We start from the raw sequence: 26581 nt of genomic DNA on the forward strand, positions 1-26581 counted from the left end.
ACTCAGGAAGAACTGCAGGTGAAAAGGAAGAAAGTGAAGATCAAGTTTATGGATCCAAGGGTGGCAATTTTATGTAGATTATCAAAGCAATGATTCCTAAAACTCAGAAATTCTTCTCTAAATGAAACTCACACTTTTGGATAGATTTGGTCAGGTAAGGTTAGACAGAGTGCATACTCTGTTACAGAAAATGCTCTATAACTGCTCCCATTTAAAGCAAGGATTTTTAATAATCAAGCTTACACATAGCTATAAAATGTAAAACACAGGTAAACATATAGAGCTCCTTTGGCCAGGCAAAGCAATTAATAATTACATATACCAAAAGCTCAGTTTAGAAATGCTGGGTCATTCATTAAGCAGCCCTTTTAAAAAACTAATCAAATTGTTTATTTTGACATCCAGGTTGAAAATAACTGCTATGTGCTATTCCCCAGCTCCCAGTTAACCCCAAGTAGCCATCACAGTTCAGTTTCAGGCCACCAAACACAACTCATGAGGCATCATCTGTCTTTCATAAGGATTATGACCCACTATGAAACATCTAAGATCAGGACCTGAGGCAGACTATATATCAAGACTGCATATTATTTATATGTGCGTGTGTGTGTGTGTGTGTGTGTGTGTGTGTGTGTGTATAATATATATATAAAATTCAGTGACTGACCAGGCATACCCAATTCAGCATTATCCTAAGCAGTATCTGTGAAACCACACTTTGGGTGGACACATCTATTTTTTTTCTTAATTATTACAAAAAAAAACCTTGGCACACTTTTAAAGTCACACCGTGGACTATGTGCGGACAGAAAGCATTTAATAGTGTCTCCTCACTACTCTCACTGTCAACTTCTCCCTGTAAACGTTCTTATTCTTTTCTAAAAGCACTTTCACGTGTCTGACCAGCAAACACAATCCGACTCCACTCCTTGTCATTACATATTCTTTTTTAATCCTAAATCTGCTTTTTCTTTGATCCAATTTCTGGAGGGTCCCCAGGGAGTCGACCGGACTACTCCAGAGCAAGCAAAGCGTAGTCTGATGCTAAAAAGGAAGCAAATCTGTGGGACTGTCCCTGGAACATTCAAACCTCAAGTTGTGGAATCCAGAGCTGACCTCTGACACACAGTGCCTCAAAAGACAGTTCACCAAAAGCCAAAACCAGAGCCGCGAGGCAGCCTCAGAGCATGCTTAGGTGGGTTACAAATGGCACTGGAAAACAGTGAGGAAGAAAAAAAGGTCTTTACACAAAGCACTCGGCATCATTTCCACTAGAGAGATTTAACTGAAAAGGATGATTTCAACACTGGCTGCCCTAACAAATTAGTCTCCAACTGCGACTTCTGCCAAATGCGTTTCTCCTCCCCCTAATGCAGAATGTTTTTAAATTAAAACACGAGGGGAAAGTGCAGAAGAGAGAGTCATTTACAGCACTTGGGCCACTTGAAACAACTTTTCGCCAAGGTCTATAATCAAATTATCAAGCTCTTGAAGTCAGTGCTTTATGACGGAAATAAAAGCCCCACTAAAGTATTCCAGGTCCCTTGGCATTTCCACGTCTCTGGGCAGGGCGGCACTGCAGCATTCCCATTCACACTAGCTGATGAAAGAGAACAGATCACAAAGGGCAGATTACAAGGGAGAATGACTCCAGCTCCGGTGGGGGAAGGGACAGGCGTGAATGGATTGTAAATAATGTTGCTAAGAAAGGACCACAAATATGGCAACCTCAGATAATCCTCTTGCCAGGAATTCTTCCCATGGGGACTGTTCTTTCTGAACTTTGCTTTCAAGTATGTGAGAAATATGAAAAACTTACTGAATATCTGGAGGTAGCCCTCCCCTGCTGTCCCAACTTGTAGGTCTGTGCAAACATTAGAAAAAAAATGGCTTTTAAAAATTCCAAACACTTTATTAAAGGAGATGGAATGATAGAGAAAAAGAGGGGATACTGGATGGTATAACAACTGATCACCTCAGTTGGGAGAATATCATTTCTTCATAATCGTTGTCATAAGACATCTTGTTTAAGGAACATTGAATGGTCTGAATAACAGTTCATTTCCTTAAGGGGGCCCTTCCTATCCTCCTGTTCAAGGTGCAGACTTTGAACTGAGAGTTATCACCATGATCTCAGACAGACACACACAGATGTTTTTAGCAAATATAACTTTGGGGAAAAGGCTGTTACCGCCTTGAGCAAAACACAGCCACCAAACTACGCCACCTCTGGGATGTTGCCGTCACCATTTCTGGCTACAGGATATCATGCAATGAACGACATGCTGGCTGACACTTCCACTTTGCTAACAGTCACAAGCACCTCTCTCCGCTGTCCTCAGGACACACATTGTTACCCAAATGATACTGGCAGAGTACAGCAAGCACTCACCCTGCCTGAAACAAACAGGATCTCACGGTCTGGAGCTCTGAGCGATGCACAGCATCTCCCCCGAATTCGTTCCCATTGACTTGAAATGTTTGCACGCCTCAGGTATCAACATGTGAGAAGAAACCAAAAGCCAAAACCAAAACTCCATCAGTCTCCATTTACTTTTGCTTTAATCCTTTATCTGTTGGGGGAAAAAGCATCCTATATGTTTAGCGATCTATCACTTTAAGTTTAGCCTTCTAATTTGTGAACACCTTGCACAGGTCAAGCGTCGACACCCTCAGTCCTTACGCAAGCACCTCTCTAGTCACGTTTTGGGTCTGGGTCCCAGTTTGTCTCTAATGAAAGATACAAGGCCATCATCAAAATGCAGAAAGTATTAAGAAAAACAAGCTATGCCTTTACCACTCCAATCCAGTTTTAACACACACACAAAGGGTAGAGGAGAGAGAGAAAATTAAAAGAAACCTGGCAGAACTCAAACTAGAGGAGTTCTCTGTTTTTGTTCTGTTCATTTGTTTTTTAAAACGAAAACTTCTGTGCAGGAATCCCCTCAGGGAGCACCGTCCTCTGAGGCCAAAAGGAGCAGCAAGTCCAAGGTGCAACGGAATGACAGCACCATCTGCCTCAGAGTGCTGCGCCCGTCTGTAAGCCACATCCTTACTGCTGTTTCCCACTAGTTTTGTGGCCTTTATATTTCACTTTATTGGGGGGAAGGTGGGGAAGGGGTGAAAAGACCGTGAACCTGGGAGTAACAAAAACCCCAAACTCACAACGCAGCCCTTAAAGCCTCCTCATTAAGCGCTCTGTTAATAAGGAATGGGTGATTCATGACGTAACAATGCCAGTGAGGAGTTTGCAGCACGTGGTTATTTTTTTCTGAAGACAGAAAACAGCGTCTGCCCCACCTACAGGATGGGGCTGTCAACTAATCAACACCAAAAGCGATATGCAAAAATGAAACCAGAAACAGCAGCACTAAAACTGCCTGACGAGAAATAAGAGTTCTTAGAAAAATCAATCTTAGGGAGTTAAACGGCAATTTGAATAAAGGTTTGAAAATCTGTTTGTATTTAAAGTTCTACAAACCAGCAGCTAAATTTCAGCCTCAATTAGAACCATCCGGTCAAGCACATTACTGCAGGAGGCATGAAAGGTGAATACAGTGAAAACTAAAGATCTCAACTGTCACCTCACTTCCTGCTTGCAGACGAGGCATGAGAGAGTTAAGGTAACTTTGAGAACAGCCGCCCAACCCACCCAGGAAGAATCTGCTTGGCTCTACTGGCTACCTTAATAACACAACCAAAAAAAAAAATAGTCTTTTCTGGCAGTCAGTCAGTAATTAAATTCTTATACACTCAATTTAAGTTACTGAATGACTTCCCAGGGTTACTGTTTGTATTCTAAAGTTGTTCTTCCTCTTGACACAGTGTTTGTTCTGCTTGAAACTTTGCTGTGGATTTGAAGTATCCGACAAAACAGCTTTCAAACACGTTCTACAGGAAACACGGTGAACTGCCTGTCATGAAACCTCACTCACCACAAGTGAGATAAAAAACAAACAGTTAAAGCATGTTACAACGTTCGTCCATTTTTAGAGAGCGACGTAACCACTGCTCTCCCTGTTTTGAGATATGGGCACCGTTTGGTGCAAACCTCAGCATTTTGTTGGAGTTAATAGCAAACTCAACTCCTGCCTGCGTCTGACCTTTGGCCAGATCACTCAAATGACATTTCAGCATGGCTCCTGTGGACGGCCAGCAGCAGCTAATCCCTCTAGTTGCGATTACCCCCCTGATCCACCAGTCTGCAGAGCGCACTCTCTCCACCACTTCAGCCACGAAGTGCTCCGGGCCTGCTGGCGGGGCAGGACGGCCACCAGAGGAAGGGGGCCTGCGCCAGCTCGCCACGCTCGGCTCTGCGCCGGTCTCTGTCCTGTTCCCAAAGACCTAGCCCACCTTCCGCAAGCTCGTCCAGAACTGGGCCCCGAGCCAAGCCCAGCCTCGGAAAACTGCCTCGGAAAACTTACCCGGTGGAGCTTTCAGCCCCCGTGCGGAGGAAGGGCTGTTCTGAAGAGGCTTCTTGTTACCTTCCATTCACATAATTTGGTTGTGCTTCATTGCACACTTGCTACTGCAGGCTTGCATCATGATTTGAGTCTGCCCACCAACTCCAAATATGCTCCATGTTTGGTCTTATGTAACATTTGCTACTACTGTAAAAAGCACTTGAATTACAAAGGTCCTGGCAGATCAACAGAAAACAAGGGGTGGAGTCTAATTTCATCTAATATGGTCATACAAGGCGTCCTGGCTGGTGTAAATTAATCCTTCTCTTTGAAAGGCAGCTGGCCAAAACTGAGGGAGATGGAATTTATAAATTTAACCTGCTAGAATTAGAATGTAAATTACTCACACCTGATTTTCCTGAGTAACTAAAATGACAACTATTACCAGGTGTATTAGAAAATGTACTTGATTCGTTATATATCTACACTTTAAGCCTCGACAAACCTACAAGTTTTAATGTTATACATTTTTACAAATATCAGCAGTCTTTCTCCACATTCTATTTCCCCACTATCTACACTTTAAAACAAGAGAAGTCTGCTATACCTAAGCATAGTTTTCCTTAAATCTAGTAAGAAAAATCTTAACCCATTTTCTGTGCATGTTTGTAAAATAGTCTAATTTCAGAAAAAATATATACCTTATTGTCCAGAGTTCAACCACTGGATGACTGACTAAAGCTGGGGAACTTTTAGACTTTTAATCCAAAAACTTCTCTAAGTGGCTCTTTGTAAACCAGGCCTTCCTGGTTTAGCTGTTTGTCTGTCTTCAGCCCTATTACACTCCCTGCGTTACTACTCCCCAATTTTGTCAATCGCCAAATCTTACTATCAAATAGACATGGAAAAAAGCAGCCAACTGATCTGAATTTTATGATAATAAAGGCTGCACACATAAATAGACTCAGATGCCTGATAGTTCAGAATGAACACTTTTAAATGTCAAAAGGAGGGGGTAAATTCCTCTACAAAATACCATCACCCAACACAGACTATTTGGCACAAAGTCATGAATTACATGTGTGGAAAAGATTTGGCCTGGAAGGGGTGGTAAAGAGTTGTGAGGCATAGGAAATGGCTTCTATTAGACCAGACACAAATTCTAAATTTACTGTAAAACAAAAGAGTAGTAGCCACACTGCTTTATTTTCACAGCAAGCATTCAGACCCTAACCATAGCAGCAATATTAAGATCTAGAGGGCTTTCTGAAACCCTCCCCCGACCCCCCACCAGATTTCCGGTTCAAACAATGCAGAACTATGGTGGTTCTTAAAAGACAGAAGAACACAAGGAAAGAGCCATCAGCAGGACTTAGAAGCACAGGATGAGCAAATCTTTCCAAAGTTAATTAGCAAAAATAAGACACTTAGGTTAACTCACTGAAGGGTTTCTTAAGCTAGCAGGGAAAAAAAAAAATTCTATTGCCGTACTACCTGATTGCAGAAAGTTTTTTAGCATCATTCCCTGCACCCACCTGCCCTCGCCCTCGCCAAGGGGGAGCTGAGGGGTCTCCCTGACATCGTCAATGGCAGAACTGAACTGGGATAAGAGGACCTGACTCAGACTAAGCCTCAGCTCCACATCACTGCACCCCTCAGCCTGGACACCAGACTCCTTGCCAGTCTCCCAGCACAAACGCTTGCCTTTCTAATGTTCCCTTTCGTAGATGGTGATGGTGCTAGTGGGGAAAACAATCCTTACGAGAACCAGCCAACCCAAGACAATTTTGGGAACGAAGTCTTTCTGTAACCCGGAGGAACTTCAGGATGAACTTCAGCAAATCTTCTTAAATGCTACAAACATACGTCTACACTTAATTTCATATATAAACAAGAAAGAAACAATCCTAATTTATTTTTAAGACCTACATCAAAGAAGGGATGAATGATAGTGCAAACCAGAAAAATTAAAATTTGTACAATAAGAATATAAACAAATACACAACAACTGGGCATATAAAGCTCAGACTGAACTTTAAAACACATACCTCTCTTAATGCCCTGAGTAAAATGCTTAACCAAATACCACCCTGTTCTGCTTGGAAAGCATTATTACTATTTTCTTCAAACCATTTCTCAATATCCTATCCAAATAAAGTTTATATTGATATTAAATCTCCCAATGATGGCTCATATTTCAGTGCCTAGGTCTGGGGACATGGTCACATTTCTTTTTTCTTATGAAAAAACAAACAGACTACAGACTAAAAAAAGACTACAGACTAAAATACCATTTTAATAGAATAACATCCATGCCTTACAGACCAAAAATTATAGGTATTGGCTGTGGTGTGGATGGTGTGCACTCATCAATTTTACTCTGGTTGCACAAAGGGAGTCCTGAACTGACACAAATTCTTCTGTGAACTAGCCCGCTCCCAGCAAACAAGCAAACCGGCAGCAGCTAGGAGGGGCCGCGAGGGCTTGGGTTTGGCCGCGGCCTCAGCACTTTTAGTTGTGTAGCCTTGGGCAAGAGACTTCTGTCCCTCAGGGTCTGTGCCCTCCCCTGAGAAGCAGTAATACCGCCTCCTCTAACAGGGCCTCGGTGAGGAGTAAAGGAGGTGACACATGTAATGCAGTGCCCAGCACATCTTAAATGCTCAATAAATGTTAGCTATTACGATTAGAAAGAAGGAGAAACTGGATGGTGGACATCATTCAAAATAAAGGAAGACCAAGAGAAAGACAGCGCTTTCTGTTACAGAAACTAGTGAGGTCCCCAACAAATCCTGGGATTTCCTAAATCCAATCCTGAGAAGCCAACAGAGGTGTCATTTGGTGTTCTGCAGGACAACAAACGAGCTGTTGGCAGTTGGGAAATCCTGTGTTCCTGTCACCAGTGGCAGCCAGTTCTCCAGCTTACAGAAGCACAAGCCTCCACTCACTCCACTTCACTGTCTCAGCAGGCCGGGCGAGTTATAATTGGCCTTAATTGGCACTTACAGGAGCTTTAACATTCCTTACCTGCTGCCAAGGAGCACTTGAAAGGGGGAGAAAGTATTTTCAAACTTGGAAATACCAAGCAATTCATTCAGCTGTGGGCCGGGAAGCCTGCTATCCAGAATCAGATTAGCTTCACCAAGAAATGCTGCTATGTTATGATCCAGTGCTCATTAGGTGCTCACACAGGATTAGGAGAGGTGGGCGATGAAGTTTAAAGGGGGATAATTCACCTTGGGGGCTGACAGCACGCAGCAGCCCCCCTCTGGCTGGCATCGTCTGATCTGTTTGGTGGACGCTTCTTCAGGGCTCAGCCACACTTCGTGTGTGTGTCCCTTTTCAGCCGTTCAGATTGTTCAAAGGCAGGCAAATGAAGTATAACCTCACAGCCTGATTTACATAGGCTTTGAGTGAACCACAGTCTGACCTCAGCCCAGTCATTATTTGATACACAAAGTGAACACTGTTAAAAGGTGACCAATCACACCAAATTCAAGGAGGATAATGAGATCAGAAATAAAACTGGCAATAGTTTTTCACTGGCCCCGCAACTGATCTCAACAGAAATTATTGTCTTCTAGAAGACTACACATTTTGCAGAGAGGAATCTCAGCCTAACAGAACTAGATTTCTTCCCTGAGATAAATTCCACACAGAATGAATAGAAATCTCTCACAAATGCCAGGAAAACTGCCTATAATTGTTTAAATGAATATTTTAAAAATCATCACTCGTTTTGAAAGATCTCTTTACCTCGTATCATTACTCAAACTATCACTCAAACTCAGAAGACACATGCTACACTGGTAGTAAACAAAAGTTTGCACTTGTTTGCGAAATCGACTTCAAAGTCAAATTACAATTAATCACACTTGTGCATATGCGTGCCAAACACTGTAAGACGCTTTAGAAAAAAAAGAAATGGAAGTTTAGAAAAATAAATAAAACACCTACTCCTGGTGGTGATACTGTCATACATGGCTAGTAGAGATACAAAGTATTAACAGCCTTTTTGGAAAACAATCTAGTAGCAGCTATTAACAATGCAAATAAATATCCTTTCTGATCCCAGAATCCTTTCCTGAGACTCTATCCCATAGAAACAAAACCACCAGCAGTTAAGGACTTACGTAGCAGCGTGGCTACTGCTGCTTTGTTCATAGAGGCAAAAAGCAGGGAACAAAGTGAATGTCCACAGACAGAGGGTCTGGCTGAGGAAGCTACCGCACAGCCGCACCTTAAAAAGGGGATTAGTGTTATCTCGGGATGTGAATGGATCTCCATGTTGTATGGCTGAGTGGAAAAGAAGCAGAAGTATGCGTGACAGAATCCATTTTTTGGGGGGGGGGGGGTAAAACTATGACCAGTAGCCCCTGCTAATAGAACATGGGATTACATGTGTCTGTAAAGAGTTATGAGCATGAGAAAAAATATAGAATGATGTATACTAAGTTACATACTAAGAATGTACCAAGTTACATAGATGGATTACAGAGTGGAGAGGACCCTTACAGTTGGAGAAGGTGGGGCGTCAGAGCCAAAGAAACAAGAAAGATGGATGACTAATAAGAAAATAAATAAATAAGTAAACATTAAAAAAAAAAACAAGAAAGAAGTAGGCTGAACTGAAAATAGCATGTTTGAGATTACTACATTTGTGTATCTATGTAAGTATATATGGTGGATGTATGCATCTCATATATTCACGTATCAATCAAAAAATCCACTAAGAAACTGACTTGAGTTTTTGTTACAAAAAATGCACTGTGAAGAAAGTGGAAGAAAAATTTAAACAGCATGAAATTCTGGTATTACATCAAAGCACTTTATCCTGACTGTGGAACCCATTTCATTTGTTTGGCTACACAGACTGAGAGTCTAGTAACACAACTGAGCACAGTAAGAATAACACAGAAAAAGGCCTATTAGCCACTCTTGCGAAACAACACCTTAATTTTCTAAAGCTCACTACAAATCTTCTGTAGTAGGAGTTTCAGCAATCTTTTTAAAATATCAAGCATAAGAAGTAATGAAACAAATTTCATACTGGAGTTTTTCACCCTAGGAGACTACAAATCAAGAACTATATCATGTGTGATTAGGGGCTGATGGCTTGTATTTTAAATTGAGATAATTACCTTCCTCCATTTCTCTTTTTATTAACTTTCGAACACACAAGAGGAAAAGGTATACAATTGTTTTGACATTCAAATTGAGCACTGTTGTCTTAAAAACAGACTAGAGAAGAAAACCTAAAGACTGGAATTTCTATACACACAATAAGGAATGAGGAAGGAAACAGATATATTTAGCCATTGCCCCCTGCCCCAAACCAGTTTTAGGGGCTTGAACTAGCATGTGCGTGGGAGGAACCACCCCAGCCAGGTAGTAAGTAGGTGCTACTGCATGTCCAAGCGATAAAAACTCCCTCTTCTGGTCAGACATAAGACCACAGCTTAACGGGGCCGACACAGCAGGTGTACGGGTATCTTAACTAGTCAACCCACAAATGAGCCTTGTGAAATGATTGTCAGGAAAAACATCTTTCAGCAAATATAACTAAAATATGGATTTATATCCTGAAATGTCCCCTTTAAAATCTGAAGCACATCCATCCTAATAATTTCTATATGTAGCAGACAAGTCAAGAGTAGCACTGGCGAACATTAACAATTTTTATTGATTGATTGATTGATTGATTGATGCTGCTGGAAACTCACATTTTCACTGCCTCATTCTGGTGACACAAATCAGAACTGTTGAAGTAGTTCATTCAATCACAGCAGCACTAACCTGGAGGGCAGCTCTGACCAGCCTCCAGGTGGAAAATCAATACACTGACATACTGACAGACATTCCCAAAGAAGAATGGGTTTAAAGCACTACACGTGATAATGTAGCACTAACAATCTATATGTCCACCGATAGGGGATAGGTTAAATTAAATACATTAAGAAAGTGGAATAATAGGCAATCTTTAAAAAGAAGGAAGTAATGTGCATTAACATGGAAAAATAAGCTAGATCACTAAGTTTAAAAAAGTGAACTTATAATAAGTCTAATTTTCCATGTGTGTGAGAGAACAAGAAATATACAGCCAAATATTCCCTTGTCCGGGGTCTAGAAACATTCCAAGGGTTTATGCCAACCTGTACCCCTGAAAAGTAAGATGGAGATTTACTTATTCTGACTGCATGTTTATCCTCTTGCTGATGGTTACTGTTTTTCCTTCACAACGTGCATTACTATGTTAATAATGGAAAAATCAAATACATGTGTTTTTCCTTTTTAATGAATAAGTTTCTATTACCCAAATGAGAGCATCCCTTTGTTTCCTGGCTTACATGACTAAATTACTGTTCCACTAAAAAAAAAAAAAAAGACAAAAACAACAAAAACCCAAAAGAATAAATGACCCCAAAGTTTGGCATCACTGCAATAACTATTTTCTACCCCCACAATCTCTAGAAAATGTCTAAAGACTGAATGAATATATTACATCAAAGGCTTTTCATTCAGGTCAGTACACCTCATTAAAACAAACAAAAGCCCATATACAAATGGAAAGAACCACCCCATGATCTACAAGCAAAGTAAATCCATCCAGCTGCTGAGGCCAAAGCCCCAAGAGCCATTTCTCATCTCTTCTTTTCCCGTCTCACTCAATCCCAGTCCATCAGCCACCCCTGCCGGCTTTCTACTTCTGTGCTGATTCCTATTCTATCCGCATCTCTCTGCCTCTGCTGCTACCATCTTCAACTTAAGCTTTCTCTCCAAATCCCACCCTCACCTGGACTAGTGCAATACAGCCCACTAACCGTCTCCCTGCTTCCGCTCTTGCCCTCTATGTTCCTCAGAGCAACCATGAATCAGATCAAGACACTTCCTTGCTCAAAGTCCTCCAGTGACTCTGCATGGCCTGCATCGGCCTTCCATCTGGCGCAGCACCCCTTTCTCCAACCTCAACCTGGACCCCTCTCCTCCTTCACACTGTTTTTCCACCTCCTCACTGGCCTTTCTGCCAAGCTCATTCCTCCCCACAGGATCTTTGCACCTGCTATTTTCTCTTTGTGGAACACTGCTCCTCCAGATCTTCAACATTTGACTAGCCTTACCAGAAGTGCCTTGCCCCAGTTACTCTCTCACACTATCCCAAGCCTTTATTACTACCTGAAATCATCTTATTTTACTTGATTTCATCTTTCTCGCTCTACCCTCCCTAAGCTGCATGAAATCAAAGACACTGCTTTCCGTTCAGTGGAGAGCAATGCCTAGACAGGAGGTACTCAATAAATACTCGTTAAATGTGAATGATATTATTCATTTCCAGTTTATGATTTTTTTAAAAACCCCAAAGGCACAGACATTAATAAAGGCACAGATTTCAGTACAAAGGAAAATCAATACATTTTATAACTAGCAATTAAAATGTTGCTCCTACAAATGGCATAAATAACACCATTTTAAATGTACCTGCTTATTATATAACTAAGAAAAAAAGATAAAATTACATTGGTTAGGGACAAAGTGATCCTTTATCTGATGCTACTTAAGTTATTTGAAAATTTTAATTAGCACTATTTGGCTTGTGGTGAAGAAGAACTGAATTCACTGCATTAATTTTACATCATGCTGCTCAGTGACAAGAAGCTTAGATCAAATAGTTAACTTGGAATTTCCTTCGAGAATTAAACTAATGTCTACCCTGACACTGCTCACGTTTTGATGTGCCTGCTCTGGTTTGCTCCCTTCCCTGGCTCAGCCCCCGACCGCTGGAGAAAGGCCTGGCGTGTGTCTTTGAAGTAAAAGACTGAAGTATTTTTGGCTCTGCAACAAATTTCAATCTTTATACTGAGTGCAGAAATATGCCAACCAATTCTCTAAAGAAGCTGAAAAATGTTATGAGGCTGTAACAAAAAGAGGAGTAGCTTGGCTTTGGATAGCTACTATGATTTAGGGTTAAACAAAGTAGAACAGGCTGAAGAGAAATCCAATGACTATGCTAAATCAAATATCTACCTACTACCATTACGTCTTCAAATTACTAAATGTCCTCTCTGAGGTAATGGGTTTACAATGCTGACCCAGCCACTCTAAGCAAACTTAAAATTCTACCTGAACTAGAACATCTGTCATTAATGACAGTTTTGTGACATGTGGAATTCATTACATCTACTCTAGATTTTCTTTTAACTCTATACATCCTTATTATATGCAAAAGAAACAGATGTAAGTAGACAGAAAACCCAGCCTCGGACATTTTATCTGTGTGAATGAAATTTAATTTAGGAGTTTGATCCGTAAACTGGGAATAAAACCATCCATTCAGTGGGTCGCTAAGAACAAGAAATAAGATAATACGTGCAAAAACACTTTGTGAATCAAGTACAAATTATCAGTACTCTGTGGGCTTTTAAATGAATGCCAATCCTAAAAAGATTAAGTATCACTGAAAGTTTCAAAGTAGAATAAGACCCAAATTATAAGAATGTAGAGGCCAAATTTAGCTAACAACTGGAGAGAAAAAAAGAAACATTTTTTTCTTTATCCAAAATCAGTTACTTAATAGCCAAATAAAACAACTCATTCAAAATACCTGAATATGTTACTTTCCACCTCTAAGTCCATCAGATGACAAGAGGGAGAGGGTGTTCCTTATTAAACAGCAAAACCTCTGCTCTGTGATGCAGATTAACTTAATTATATGATGGCAATCATTGGTCACAACTATGTGAAATTGTTGTCAACAATGGGATCGGCATTTTTACCAGAAACAGCCCACGGGATCTCAGAGTAAGATACATTTTGCTCTTACACTGACGGGCTTTGAAACCAATTAATTAGCTCAAAAAAGTATGAGTAACTTCTGTTTACTCGTCCTCTGCTGAAAACGACATTTTAGAAAATATAATTTATGCTGGCACCTAAAAGAATCCAAACCACCTCAGTGCACTTTAAGGAACATTAAGTCCAAGCAATACACGTGGCTGTTAATTTTACAGGATTTGTACTATCTGCAAGTGGAGAGAGCTCTCAGATTGCAGAGGTGTTTCTGCTAAAGGTACCTTCACAAAGTTATGAAAAAGCCATATTTATGACATCCCCACCTGTGAAGCGAGGTCTGACAGAGGGGCAGATGTTTCACACCGAGCCCAGACTCCCACCCCACTTACAGCAATGGGACGGCACGCAACACGTGGTATCCATGGATAAATGGCAAAGGGTATTTAACTGTGATCCTTTTGCAGATCAACATGAGATTTGAGAATACTGCTCGCTCGGTAACGCATTTCCTAGGCTAGGGCTGGCCTCAGGAGACAGCTCCCTGAACATCAGAGGAAACCAAATCCAACAGCTTGAGCTGGTGTTTCCCCAAACATGGAGTAGGTATCACTCTCCAACATTAATAACATTAAATCTCAAGTGAAAACTTACTCCCTTTCTAAATCTCTTTCAAGTCTTCTGGTAACATCACGCTACTCTGTGGATGACACTTGCCTAAAACGTGCTAGTCTCGCTTTTAACTAAGAGAGCAGGCTTCAAGGCTGAGTGCTGGCATTGGCAAGAGCAGCAACAAAGGATTTAATCTTTTCACTGTGTTTATTTTCACACTTACCATCTATGGCAAAGAAGAGCAGTTTTCCTGTTGATTCTAGTAAGGTTTTCTTTGTGAAAGATTTATTTAAATAGAAGTGGTTTGATTTAAAGAAAAAATATTAAGTGGGATTAAATAAGCAAATCATAAAGATGGAACTCGGTGGATCGAAATTGGGAAAAGGTGGCAGAGGCACATGTGCTCAGGGACTCAGGGCTGAGCCACAAGGTGAAAAAGTGGGTCAGCCTAACTCATCAGAGGCAAAATACTTCAACAGCTGACATTCGAGCAGGTTTCAATTAATTATAGAGATGCTAAACGTAGCACCTGTCCGAGCTGAATTAACATCACTCATTTATTTCGCCTAGGTAAGATAAGCCCATGTCTGCCTAAGAGAGAAATTATGGTAGTCTTCACAAGCAAATTCAAAGAGAAGCGGCAGAGCACAGAGCAGTGCAAGTGCACAGCTTCTCAGAATCACCTGCGAAGCTCTTTCAACACCGAACCCCAGAGGACCCCCCAAAAGTCATCAGCTGATCCTACCTGTTCGGATCCAGAATAAATGCATGTAAACAGGAATACAAAGTTTACGCTATTCAGTAGCCAGTTTAGGACCAACACACTTATTATTAAACGATCAACTCAGATTCCCAACTTGGTTCACAACCTCAAAAGAAAGGTGCTTCTGGCCATAGGGAATGTCACCATCTCAGCCCTCTTTCATACGTAAAGTTTTAGAGGCAAGTACTGTGAGACTTCTAGCATGTAATACAAAAAGTTAAAAATCAGTTAAAAAAAGCAGGGGCCTCCTTTCATGCCATCCTTGCTAGACTCAACAAATCTCGGAGCGCCGATCTGCGCCAGTCACTATGCCAAGCACAGGAATACAAAGCAGCAGCCCCTACCGAGTGAGGGGATCTGCTGTGAGCCTAATGCATTCTGGCCAGCCTGTGGGCCAGAATCAGCCTCGGGCGCGGTGTGGAATGCAGATCCCTGGGTGCTATCCCCGGCGACTCCCAGCCAGCTAGACTGCAGTGGGCTGTAGGAAGGGGCCACGTAGGAAGCTCCCCTTTGATCTGGAGGCACATCAGGTATGGGATCCACTGATTCAATTACATTTTTAAATCTGAAAATTAGCAGTAAGAAACATCTCACTCCTAAAAATACTGAAGAGAAATATGAGGCAGCCTGGACTATTTCAAAACATTAAAACAAAGCATGGTATTACAAATGCAGTTTCCAAGAAAGAAAGCCATCTAAACTACAAGAACAATCAGACTGTGAAACTAGAAATGCCAAAAGGACACTACCATCACTCACCATCACTGCTCCAATGGAAATCCTGGTTAATAGTTAACTCCCAGAAAGGCAGCTCGGCCAGCAAAAAAGTACCGGCACACTCCACAGATATTACACTGCAGGTGTGGTTCCAGACCACCGCAATAAAGTGAACATCGCAATAAAGCGGGTCACACGAATTCTTTGGTTTCCCAATACTTAGTTACGTTTACACTATACCGTAGCCTATTAAGTGTGCAATAGCATTATGACTTAGAAGAATGTACATACCTTAATTTAAAAATACTTTATTTTTTAAAAAAACCTTTATTTCTAAAAAATGCTAACCATCATCTGAGCCTTTAGCAAGATGTAGTCGCAACAATAATCACTGATCAAAGATCATGATAACAAACATAGTAACAAAGAAAAAGTCTGAAGTGTTTCAAGAATTCCCAAAATGTGACAGAGAGACATGAAGCCAGCAAATGCTACTGGAAAAATGGCACCAACAAATGTGCTCGATGCAGGGTTGCCCCCAACTTTCAATTCGTAGAAGACGCACTATCTGCGCAGAACAATAAATCAAAGCACAAGAAGTGAGGTATGTCTGTAGGTCTCTCGCTACCCCTGGGTAATAACCTCCTCACCAATTCAGAATAACATTACCACCAACATGAACTGAGTTATAAGCCTTGTTGCCATTGTAGCTCCCTCCCTGTCACTGCCAGGCAGCAGTGGGTTTTTTTTGTTTTGTTTTTGTTTTTAAATTATTTATTTATTTATTTATTTATTTATTTATGGCTGTGTTGGGTCCTCGTTTCTGTGCGAGGGCTTTCTCTAGTTGTGGCAAGTGGGGGCCTCTCACTATCGTGGCCTCTCCTGTTGCGGAGCACAGGCTCCAGACGCGCAGGCTCAGTAATTGTGGCTCACGGGCCTAGCTGCTCCGCGGCATGTGGGATCTTCCCAGACTAGGGCTCGAACCCGTGTCCCCTGCATTGGCAGGCAGATTCCCAACCACTGCGCCACCAGGGAAGCCCAGCAGGGGTTTTAAAGGAACCGCCTGCTGAATTTTGTAGCAACTGCTCATTTGTTCATAAAAGTCACAGATGAATATCAGCAATACACGAATTCACAGAAGACTGCCCACCCACACATTTTCACCAATTTCATCAAAAGATAAGACAGCAGAATCTCTCCTTTGGCAGGTATGAGTTCTTCCTAATATAGTAATAAACAGATTGTAGAAATTTCTTGAATTTCAAAAACATTTTTGGTCTTTTGGTGTTAACTCTGGAAAACAAACATGTAGTGATAAGCCTTCTGGAATGACAACAAAGAAGAACGGGTTCCAAATATTTCTTCCTGTTACAGCCCCTCACTGCAAAGACAGAAGAGACACTGGCAGCACTGGGAATGGTTCTTGGTCCTGGTCCCCTGACTGCCTCTCCTTTCCAGGTGAGTAAGATGTTACCCCCAAACCAGCCGAGAGCCATCACGTGGTGCCTTCCTCCACTGCGTGGAGCTGCCCCCAAGCCCACACACCTATCCATCTCCCAACCTCCTGTTTTTTCCATCAGCCTTCTCCTTGGCTGCTGCTCCCAAAGAGGGACCTCCTTCTACACTTCCCAGCTGAATCCCTCTCTCAGCAGCACCTGGCCCTCATCTTTCTGCCAGACTCTCTTCTTTCTTACAGCTTTAAATTTCCCTTGCCACTAGAGGGGCCAGGGGCCTTTATCAGTTGCATTTCCTGCCTGGCGACAAAAGGCATTGGATTATGTATGTAAATCCTGCATTCACACCACACCTTCTTCTACTTTGGAAGTTATCACAATTGCTTTGTCACTGAACAAGTACCTTATTAGAAGACACTGTGTATGCTACATATTGGTAGATAGAAAGAGCAGAAATATGATTTTAAGACACTCCCTCCCCTCACCCACACCCCACCCTCAATACACAGACATTCTATGAGAGAGACAGAGGAAGAGAAAGAAAATCATCTCCATGAAACGTGCTGTATGTAACTGAGTGAAGTGCTTCTGGAAGAGGGGACCAAGAGGGCCCCCTTCTGCCTCAGGAAGTCCTGGAAGAGGTAACACCTTTAAGTGGGCCTTGGTACAAACAGCAGCTGTTTTCACACTCCTTTCTAATCCACTTTGCCCATTCTCTAGAGCATCACTAAGTCACATCACTCAGGCGCTAAAAAACCTGCAACAGGTCCCCACCGACATATCAAGGCCAGGGGTGTCTGATGGCACTGAGTCTCTCTGAGCAGCCCCAGCCTGCCTTTGCACACAGCTTTTCCACACGTGGGTATACCAGCTCCGGCCAATGGAGACTCCGCGGAGTACATTCCAGACAGCCTGGAATTTCCTGCCTCTGCACTTGCTCCCATCATCCCTGCTGCCAACCTGGAGCCACCAAACATGGCTGTTCAGTGCACAAGCTGTGCAGCTGTATGTGGCAGCCCTGTCCATCCCCATCAAAACACTTCCAATTTTAGGGTATTATAGTTGATTTATTTTTTAAGTATTTTCTGCATTTTCCACAATGGACATGTATGTATTACACACCTAAAAATTGACGGGAAAAAATTTGCACATGGGAAAAACAATCCATTCTGCTCTTCCGAATAGCCTACTGTGAAGGCTATTTCCTTTAAGAAGCCTGCTCCGAGTTACTGTGCAAGAAGCAACCTGTGCTCCTCCTTATTCTTAAGAACTTGGACTGTTTTACGACTTTCGCCGCATCTTCCTGTATCTACGGCTGTACCCTTTTCTCTCTCTCATACCTATCAACTGTCAGGCACTGCATGCGGGGCTTCACCATGCTGTTTCATTTCATCCTCTCTGGAAACCAGTGAGGCTGCTGTTACTGTCCCCACATTATAACAAAGGAAGCCAAGGTTGGAAAACTTGCTCAAGACAAAGAACTAACCTATGGCTCTTGCAAGTTTAGATTTAAATCCAGTCTAGTCTGGCTTCAGAATCCTTAACTCCAAAATACTTGGCAACTGACTAACTGCCTTTTCCGATACTAGCCACTTAGAGTCTTAAGCAAGGAGACAGTATCTTATTCAGCTTTGTACTCACTCTGGTGCCTACTCCCAGGCCTCACTGAGAACCACAAACTCAAAGAACTTTTTATGATTACATAAAAGATTCCTTGGGGGAAGAGGTGGGATGTTGATTATGACAGTGTGACTCTTACAACAACTGCATCCAGCCCGACAGAAAGCCCTGTAGGTTCAAAGCTAGCTAAGCTGTGTCCCCAGCTCTACTCCCCCACTTAGCCTTAGTCTATTATCATCTTTACCTCTGAACCATTCTCCCTGCTTCCACCCTTCTCCCACAATCTACACTCAGCAAGTCAACCAGTGAGATGGTCTTGTGTTACTCCCTTACATAAACTTTCCAATGCCCCCAAGCGGCTCCTTCCTCTGGCCTACAAGCCTGTACATGAACAGGGTCCTGGTCCAGAAGGTCTGACTTTCCAAGTCTCTACTTCCCTCACCAACTTCACTAGCCTTCTTCAAGTCTGGGCACCGGCTCTCCGCTCTGTATCAAACGCTTTTATTCCAGATCCCCGCATGGGTGGCTGCCTCTCATCACTTAGGGCTCAGGTCACCAGGGTCACCTCCTTAGAGGCTTTGCTTGAACACGCTATTACAGAAAGACCCTGTTGTTCTTCCCTGTCTCAAGCTTGCATTGGTAGTCGTGAGGACAAGGACAAAACAACTTGCAGTTATTTAAAAAAATGTGTCTAGTTAGTTTTGCCTTTCTCTCCAGCTAGATTTTAAACTCCATGGAGGTAGGAATGATACCACATCCCCAATGCCTGAAACAAGGTGAGCACTCAAATACTTTCGAGTTGTTACTGAATCTAACTGGATATAAAATTAAGTTTTATGATCAGAATTTTTTTGAAACACTTTAGGCAGCATTATGACAATGGAAAAACAAGCTTATTTGGATTCTCACATGATTGACATCAGATAACAACAGGCTTGGAGCCTAAAAGACCAGGGACAGCTCGGAGGTTCATGAAACTCCTGAAGTCACAATGCTTTATTCTAAGTACATGCGCATTTTGATGGGGCAAGATAGCATAGCTTCATCACATTCACAGATTACAACATCAAGATAGATTTACAACTACTGAACTTGGATATTTCAAAATCACATTTCCTTTAAAAAAGCCATGTCTCTATACTGTGTGTGTATATATAATTTTACCAACCACTAAATTCACAACCGTGGGATCTAGAAGGAAACAAACCTTCTACTACACTGATGCAATATTTCAACAAAGATTTTATAAAATACATTTTTTCCCTGTCTAATTTTAATAAAAATCAGAAAATGCACATCCCTTTCAAGAAAATTCAGAAAATACCCAACATCTGATAGGCATTAACCCATTCAATGAATTAGAAAACCTACTTCCTGACAGGGGGAGGGGTATTATAGCCTACCCATGCGTCACTGGTCTTCAGTTTAATACTGCTCTACCTTTTACCCTCTAATAATGATTTTTAAATGGTTAAGCACTTACCATAATGTGATTGAAATGCCTGCGGTTTGACAACCTGATTACAGTCGTTACACACCACCAAGTAGAAATCATCGTGGGCTGGACAGAGACCAAATATTGGCATGTCTGCAATAAAGAAAGAGAGCATCACTCACTCATGTGGTTCCTGTTAATATGAAACCACCTGGGGTGGCAACACTTTCTAAAGGAGCTGCCTTATGATAAAGCACACAGGAAAAAAGTTGTTCCAGTTTAAAAGTAACTGATGTGACACACCATGATTATTAAAACAGAGAAATCAAATCAGGCTTACAGAAACACCATTATAAAGGGTCAAAATAAAATGCACGAGAAATCATTAGTGTGAGGTAAACCAGACAAATCTTTTAAAATGCGAACAATGAATACATTCACACAATAAAGCAACTTTAGATGAACTCTACCAAGGGTTATGAGGAAGAATCTGCAACCACATAAAATGCCTAGCAATTCACAAAGCTGTACCATCTAATGGTTTTGTTTGGTTAACTATGCATTCTATTCCAGCCATCTGGTCTCTGAGTTCTATGGAACCCTTAAGAAAGGAAGCAGAGGTTTCACTGAAGAGTAAAACTGCTGGTTTTGTCAGCAAGTAATACAAAGAAAATGATTTTCGTACTTTTTTTTCTTCAGGTCACAACTAACCTCTAGTCCTTTGCTTACACACTGATGCCACTGGACAGAAAGAACCTCAGTACCTAAGCACAACATTTCATACATTAATCTCAGTTCAGTTACCAGAATAGGGCAAGATACAAGTTGGATTTTTTTATACTAAGAAGTTAACTTAATTAAAATACAAATGTAAAACTAGACTATCTGCATATACATGAAAACAAAGTACAGTAACTTGATACCTGGTAATATATGGTTAACTAAAAAGTCCTAACTGTGGACAATTAATTATTAGTAACAACCTAGGGAACAGAGGTAACAGTTCAAATCCAGAATCTAAATCTTTTAAATATTTCAGAGTTGGCATTTTACACTATAAGCACTATTTAGAACATCTGCAATAAATGGATAATTAGCACATTTCAATTAGGGAAATATTTTAGTAGACCAAATACCAAGTTTAAAGGGGGAAAAAAGATCCAAAAAGCTGATTAGCATCTGCTTTCTTTCCTGTAAGATTTAATTTCACACTTTCTCCAGTTCGGGTGGGCTTGGTGGCTTTAAAGGAAACAGAAAATGCCCCGAGGTGATGTAAAGTGATGATAATCTCTAAAATGTCAAATTACTGATCTAATATCTACACACGGCTATAGGTCAGATTTTCTTAAACAGTTTCTATTACACTGAACTGCACAGATAGCTAGCTGTGAATCTGAAATATACCAGGGACCAACACGATTCTGGGATGCAGCAGCAGCACTGAGCAGGTTCTACGTGCTATGATCTCATTTCATCCTCACAACTACTTAGGCAGATACCATTATAACCCTGCTCTAGAGAGGAGGAAACTGATTCACAGAAAGGTGAACTACTTTGTCTAAGTCAGTAGCTGAGATTTGATTCTGACTCATAACAATGGCTTGAATTTGGTCCCTTGAAGACCAAAGGAATATGATTTCTAGAAATTCCTTCCAGATTCCAACTCCAACAAGTTGAATGTCAGGGCTGAACACCTTTGACAGCATAAACTGATAAGATAACAGAAGAAGGTTCTAACAGACTGCTGACTTCTGTGACTAAGCTTAACAATTTCATGAAAAATAAGAGCCAAACAACGTGCTATTTTCCTTGAAAGCATGCCCACATTGAGTTAAAAATAGTGCATGTGGGAGAAGGGGAAAGGTTATATCCATGCAATGATCAACATGTAATAAGCCATTTTCAATGGCTACAGTTTGACATGACACTTCCTTTTTTCTTTTTCTTTTTTTGGCCATGCCCCGTGGCACGTAGGATCTTAGTTCCCCAATCAGGGATTGAACCCGCGCCCCCTGCATTGGAAGCGCAGAGTCTTAACCACCGGACCGTCAGGGAACTCCCAACATTTCAGTTTTAAAAACAAAAATTTAAAGTAGTTTACCTTAAGTTCCATATATCCCTATGCTAAATCATTCTGATACAGGACAATTAAGTATGAATTACAGAAATGGCAAAACATTCATAACTTACAGCTGAAAAGTATGAAATGCCCATAAATATCAAATCAACAGTTTCATTAATGAAATCAACTCGATCAGTTTTATTAATTAAACAGTAGTTAAAGTATTAAATTAAGTGGTCTCAGTTTAGACTTAGGCCTCGGCAATGTGCCTGCTTTGTGTGATTCCTCACAGCACTCTTATTTCAAGCGATGCTGTTTAAAATATGTCACTTTGCCAGATACCAGATACTGCTAGGGACTAGCCTCCCACCCTTTTATAAATAAGCCAATTGTAAAAAATAAAAAACTGTATCAATCCTTTCAAATAATAAGAATTTAACTGGCCACAATGATGTTTATGTAGAAAACTGTTCTTTTTTTGTTCTGATTCCTTTGATCCTTTTGTGAGACTCAGAAATACTAATAAAACTAAGTGAGTAGGGGTCATTCTGTGGGGGACCAAAAATTTATACTTCTGTAAAAGGTTCAATTTCCTCAATAACTTATAGTTATTTGCAATTGATGACAATAAAGGTGATAATCATATGATAAACAGCTGGCATTTTCTGAGACCACTCTGTGCCAGGTTCTCAGCTAAGCACTTTTCATTAAGGTTTATCCTTCAATATAATCCTCATTTTACCGATGGAGACAAGAACTTGTCTAATTTCACCCAGCAAAAAAATACAACCAGGACTCAAACTGAGGTTTGCACCATCTGTGACCTCAATTCCACGCGTGCCCACACAAACACACACACACACACACACACACACACACACACACACACACACACACGCAATCCCTGTGGAAAGAAACATGGTACACTTAAACGCACTTCATGCTACCCTATGAAATCAAGTTCCTGTTCGGAGAACCTAAAGCAACTTTAATTTTAGCTTTCTGAATTCTTTACTTTCAGATATCCATATTTGGACCTAAGCTAAAGGATACAAAATAATTTAAATAAAATGTCTTCTTTGGGGGAAAAAAAGGAGTTCTATATCCTTTTTCTGCATTAGGACATTCCAGAGGCCTTAGCAACAGGAACAGCGTGTGGAATGTTGTGGTAACAGAGAAAATGAAATAATTTTTGCAAGCGACAGTATGTATGTTTCTGAATACTTTCAAAGTGTAAGTTCACAATCAGCCCATCTACAAATTAACACATGGAACTTGCCCAAATGCAAGAAGGGAAAAGCTTCATTTATGACAGAAAACAGAGTTCCTATCAAGTTAAAATGAGTTCCTATTGAGTTAAAAAAAAAGTTTACAAAATTGTCTTTAAATATACAACTTAAACCATTATATGAAATATAATGAAAGTTTTAAAACTGTACTTGACCCCATGGACTCTGACCTAATTTGAAAGAGTGGATTTTATCGTGTGTAAGCCCTAGATCTTTCTCAGGTTTCAGGTCACCCCAATCTTCCAATCAGTGAGTGGCCCGGCACCCATGTCGAGGCCGTCATGTACTTTGGAGACCCCAGGCCAGCAGGGTAGGAAGGACTGGGTTTAAGCACATGGACACATGAGCACATGTGTGCAGAGAACCTTCACAGTCCCATGCAGACTGAAGGCTCTCTGGCCAAAGCCAGTCCTGAACAGTTACTGTGGTGCTGCCATCCCCATTTTGAGGCCTGTGCCCAACAACAAAACTTGAGCACCATAGCAAAGCATTTCACCTTTGCAGTACGCTGTGCGTCTCCCTTCTCCCACGCACCCAAACTTCTACATGCCAACGACTCCCACATTTCTATCTCTAGCCCAGACGGCTCCCGAGCTCTGTCTAGACTCACAAATCCAACTCCCTCCCTATTAGACACTGCCATCTGGATGTCTTTCATACATCTCAAATCAAACAAGCACGTCCAAGAGAGCTTTGCCTTCCACCCTGCCCTGTTCCCTGCCCCCCAAAATCTTCCCCCTTTTGGGTAAATGACCCTGTTCATCTTCTCAAACTAAAAACCCACACAACACCCCTGACTCTTCTTTCCCTCATCACACCCAGGCCACCAGCAGGTCCGATCAGCTCTCCTCTAACACCTCTGTCCACTTCTCTCCACTGTCCAGCCCACCACTGTAAAGCCTGTCACCAGCACCTTTCCTATGGACTGTGGAAGAAAGTCTCCCACATGGTCGACAATCCCTTCCACACGACTGCCAGAGTGATTCTTCGAAATCCTCTAACAGATCACGTAAATACCGTTAAAATTTCCCAAGTGACTTGCCACTCCTCTCGGAATAAAATCCCATAAAATCCCAGCCTCTACCATAACCCCCAAGGTTATGGGATACACCAGAGGTCTACCCTCCGCCCTCCACTCCCTGTCCCCCGAGTCCCTGCCCCCCTCTCCTTGGCTCACTCTGCTCCAGGCACACTGATTGCCATTCTCTCCTTGGAAAGCTTTTTCTCGGCCAGGCTCTGCCCTTGCTCTTCACAAGATGCCTGGTGCATTCTCACACATCAGGTCTCAGCTCAGCTGTCATCTCTTCAAAGGGCTGTCTCCAGCTCCTCCCCAGTTAGTTATTCTCTGTCACAGGTATTTTAAGCAGAGTGGCTAACAGTGTGGGCCACTCCCCAGCACTCCGAATCCAATGTGATCTTGGGCAAGTTCTATAACCTCTTTGAACTTCAGTCTCTTCATGTGTCAAATGTTGACGATCACAGTATCTAATTCACCAGGCACCTCTCAGGGTAGAAAGAGTAAGAGAGCTAATACACGCAAAGCCTTAGAAGGCCCCAGGAAGTGCTCAATCAATGTCCCCCAACAGCCTGTGAGGTAGGAGTCATGCACGCCCACTGTATTGCTCAGGAAACTAAGGCACACAGACACTGAGATCTCACAAGCTAGTGAGTGGCACAGTCAAGATTTGAACCCAGGTCTGCTGGGCTCAAAAGCCCAGGCATTTCCCAACATTCTCCCAGAAACTGTCAGAATCTGCCTCCTCCATGCTGCTCCCACTGCCAGTGCCCACGGTCAGAGCCTGGCGGCCTCCACACACCGGTACAGAGCTCCTAATAGGGTCTGAGTCGCTTCCCTCTTCAGCCTCCTCCACTCTGCTACCAAAGCCACCAACCTACAAAGTAATAAAGCCATTCCTCTCCTTGAAGACCTCTGCTGGCTTCAAAGTGGTACTTGGACCCCTGACCTACCTCTCTGTAAGCAAGGCCCTAGCACTCTTTTCTCCTCCCATCTCTCCAGGCTGAGTCAACCTGCTCTAGGCTCAAGACTGTGTGGGTCTTCTCAGAACCTGCCCTGTTCTCTGCAATCCTACCTTTTGGACACAACTGTTCCTACAGCACAGAAAGCCCTTTCTCTCTTCTTTCTGGAATCCCCGCCATTTGACCAGAGCGACCACCCCTTCACTCACTGACTTATGATTTTTGAATGGTAATTGATAAGTGGATGCCTCTGTGGCCCTGTCTGACAGCAGACTCCTTGCCTTGCCTAGCACAGAGTCTGAGAAGTGAGCTCAGGATTGTGTGACTGTGGAGTAATGACTGACATCTGGAACTCTCCCGTAGCTTCCAGTTGCTCTTAGGATAAAAACTAAGACCCCTGACAAGGCTCTCTCCCCACTGGCACCCTGCACCTGGCCCGTCTGGCCTTCATTTTGTCCCTGGTGCACACCATGCTCTCTCCTGTCACAGCACCGTGGTGCTTGCTGTTCCCTCTGTTTGAACTCCCTTCCTCCAGATCTTAACCTGGCTTGTTACCTTACTTCATTTGGTCTCAGCTTCAGTGTCGCTCCCTTGGAGACTTGGCTAGTCAGGGCCCCGTTATCTGCTCTCAGAGCACTGACTTAGCCTTGCCACACAGCACCATGCCCCGTTTGTAACTATCCATCTAACTGTGTGAGCCTTCATCTCCTCCCGCTAGACTAAGTTCCACATCTGTCTTGTTTTCTGCTCTAGTGACAGTGCCTAACGATGCCTAACTTGATGCACAGGAAGCAGCAAATGGATGTACTAACGTTATTGGGTGGAGAGTAACTAAAGTATTAGATGAAGTCCCTGTGGTGCCACCGTAAGTCAAGGATATAATTGTGCCTTTATGTCATGTAATGACATACAGTCACCCACTAGAAATGGGTATCCAGTGAGATAAAAGTTCAAGGGTGAGAAGGTTTCCCGTGAACACATGATCCCATTCCTGGGGGCGGTTTCTGGGAAAATTTGTGTTGCAGGGTCTGCTTCTCAAATGTGCACACCGGCCAATTCTCTTTTGCTAGTGTGTGCAGTGCAGTAACTAAGAACAGTTCTGGAGTCAGACTACTGAGATTCAAGTCCCTAATCTTTCTCTTACTAGCTATGTGAACACAGTTAAATTATTAACTTCAGTTTCCGCATCTGTAAAATACAAAGAACAGGACCTACATTTCACAGTGCTGTTGTGAGGATGAAATGAACTACTCCGTGGAGAGCATTCCATGCTGAACACATAGTGAACACTCAGTGTTAGCAAAATAAACAAAAACACACAATATACACACACTAGACATGTTCTGCTGCAAGGGCCTCAGTTCTCACTGATTAAAGTCGCAGAAGATCGATATATACACCAAATGGCAACTGACTATTTTACAATGTGAGCTTAACTTTCAAGTGGTCTCTGCCCCTGCTGCTGACC

General features: G+C 42.1%; 1 protein-coding gene across 1 annotated transcript in view; it reads right to left on the reverse strand.

Annotated features, from left to right (window-relative positions):
- The window catches only part of ATXN7 (ataxin 7), an 87312-nt gene that overhangs the window by 27163 nt on the left and 33568 nt on the right, over positions 1-26581 (reverse strand). The window contains 1 exon segment of the mRNA XM_057554953.1: positions 19834-19938. Coding sequence (XP_057410936.1) covers positions 19834-19938 — 105 coding nt within the window.

The sequence above is a fragment of the Balaenoptera acutorostrata genome, chromosome 10 (assembly GCF_949987535.1).
Source record: "Balaenoptera acutorostrata chromosome 10, mBalAcu1.1, whole genome shotgun sequence".
NCBI classification, from domain to species: Eukaryota; Metazoa; Chordata; class Mammalia; order Artiodactyla; family Balaenopteridae; genus Balaenoptera; species Balaenoptera acutorostrata.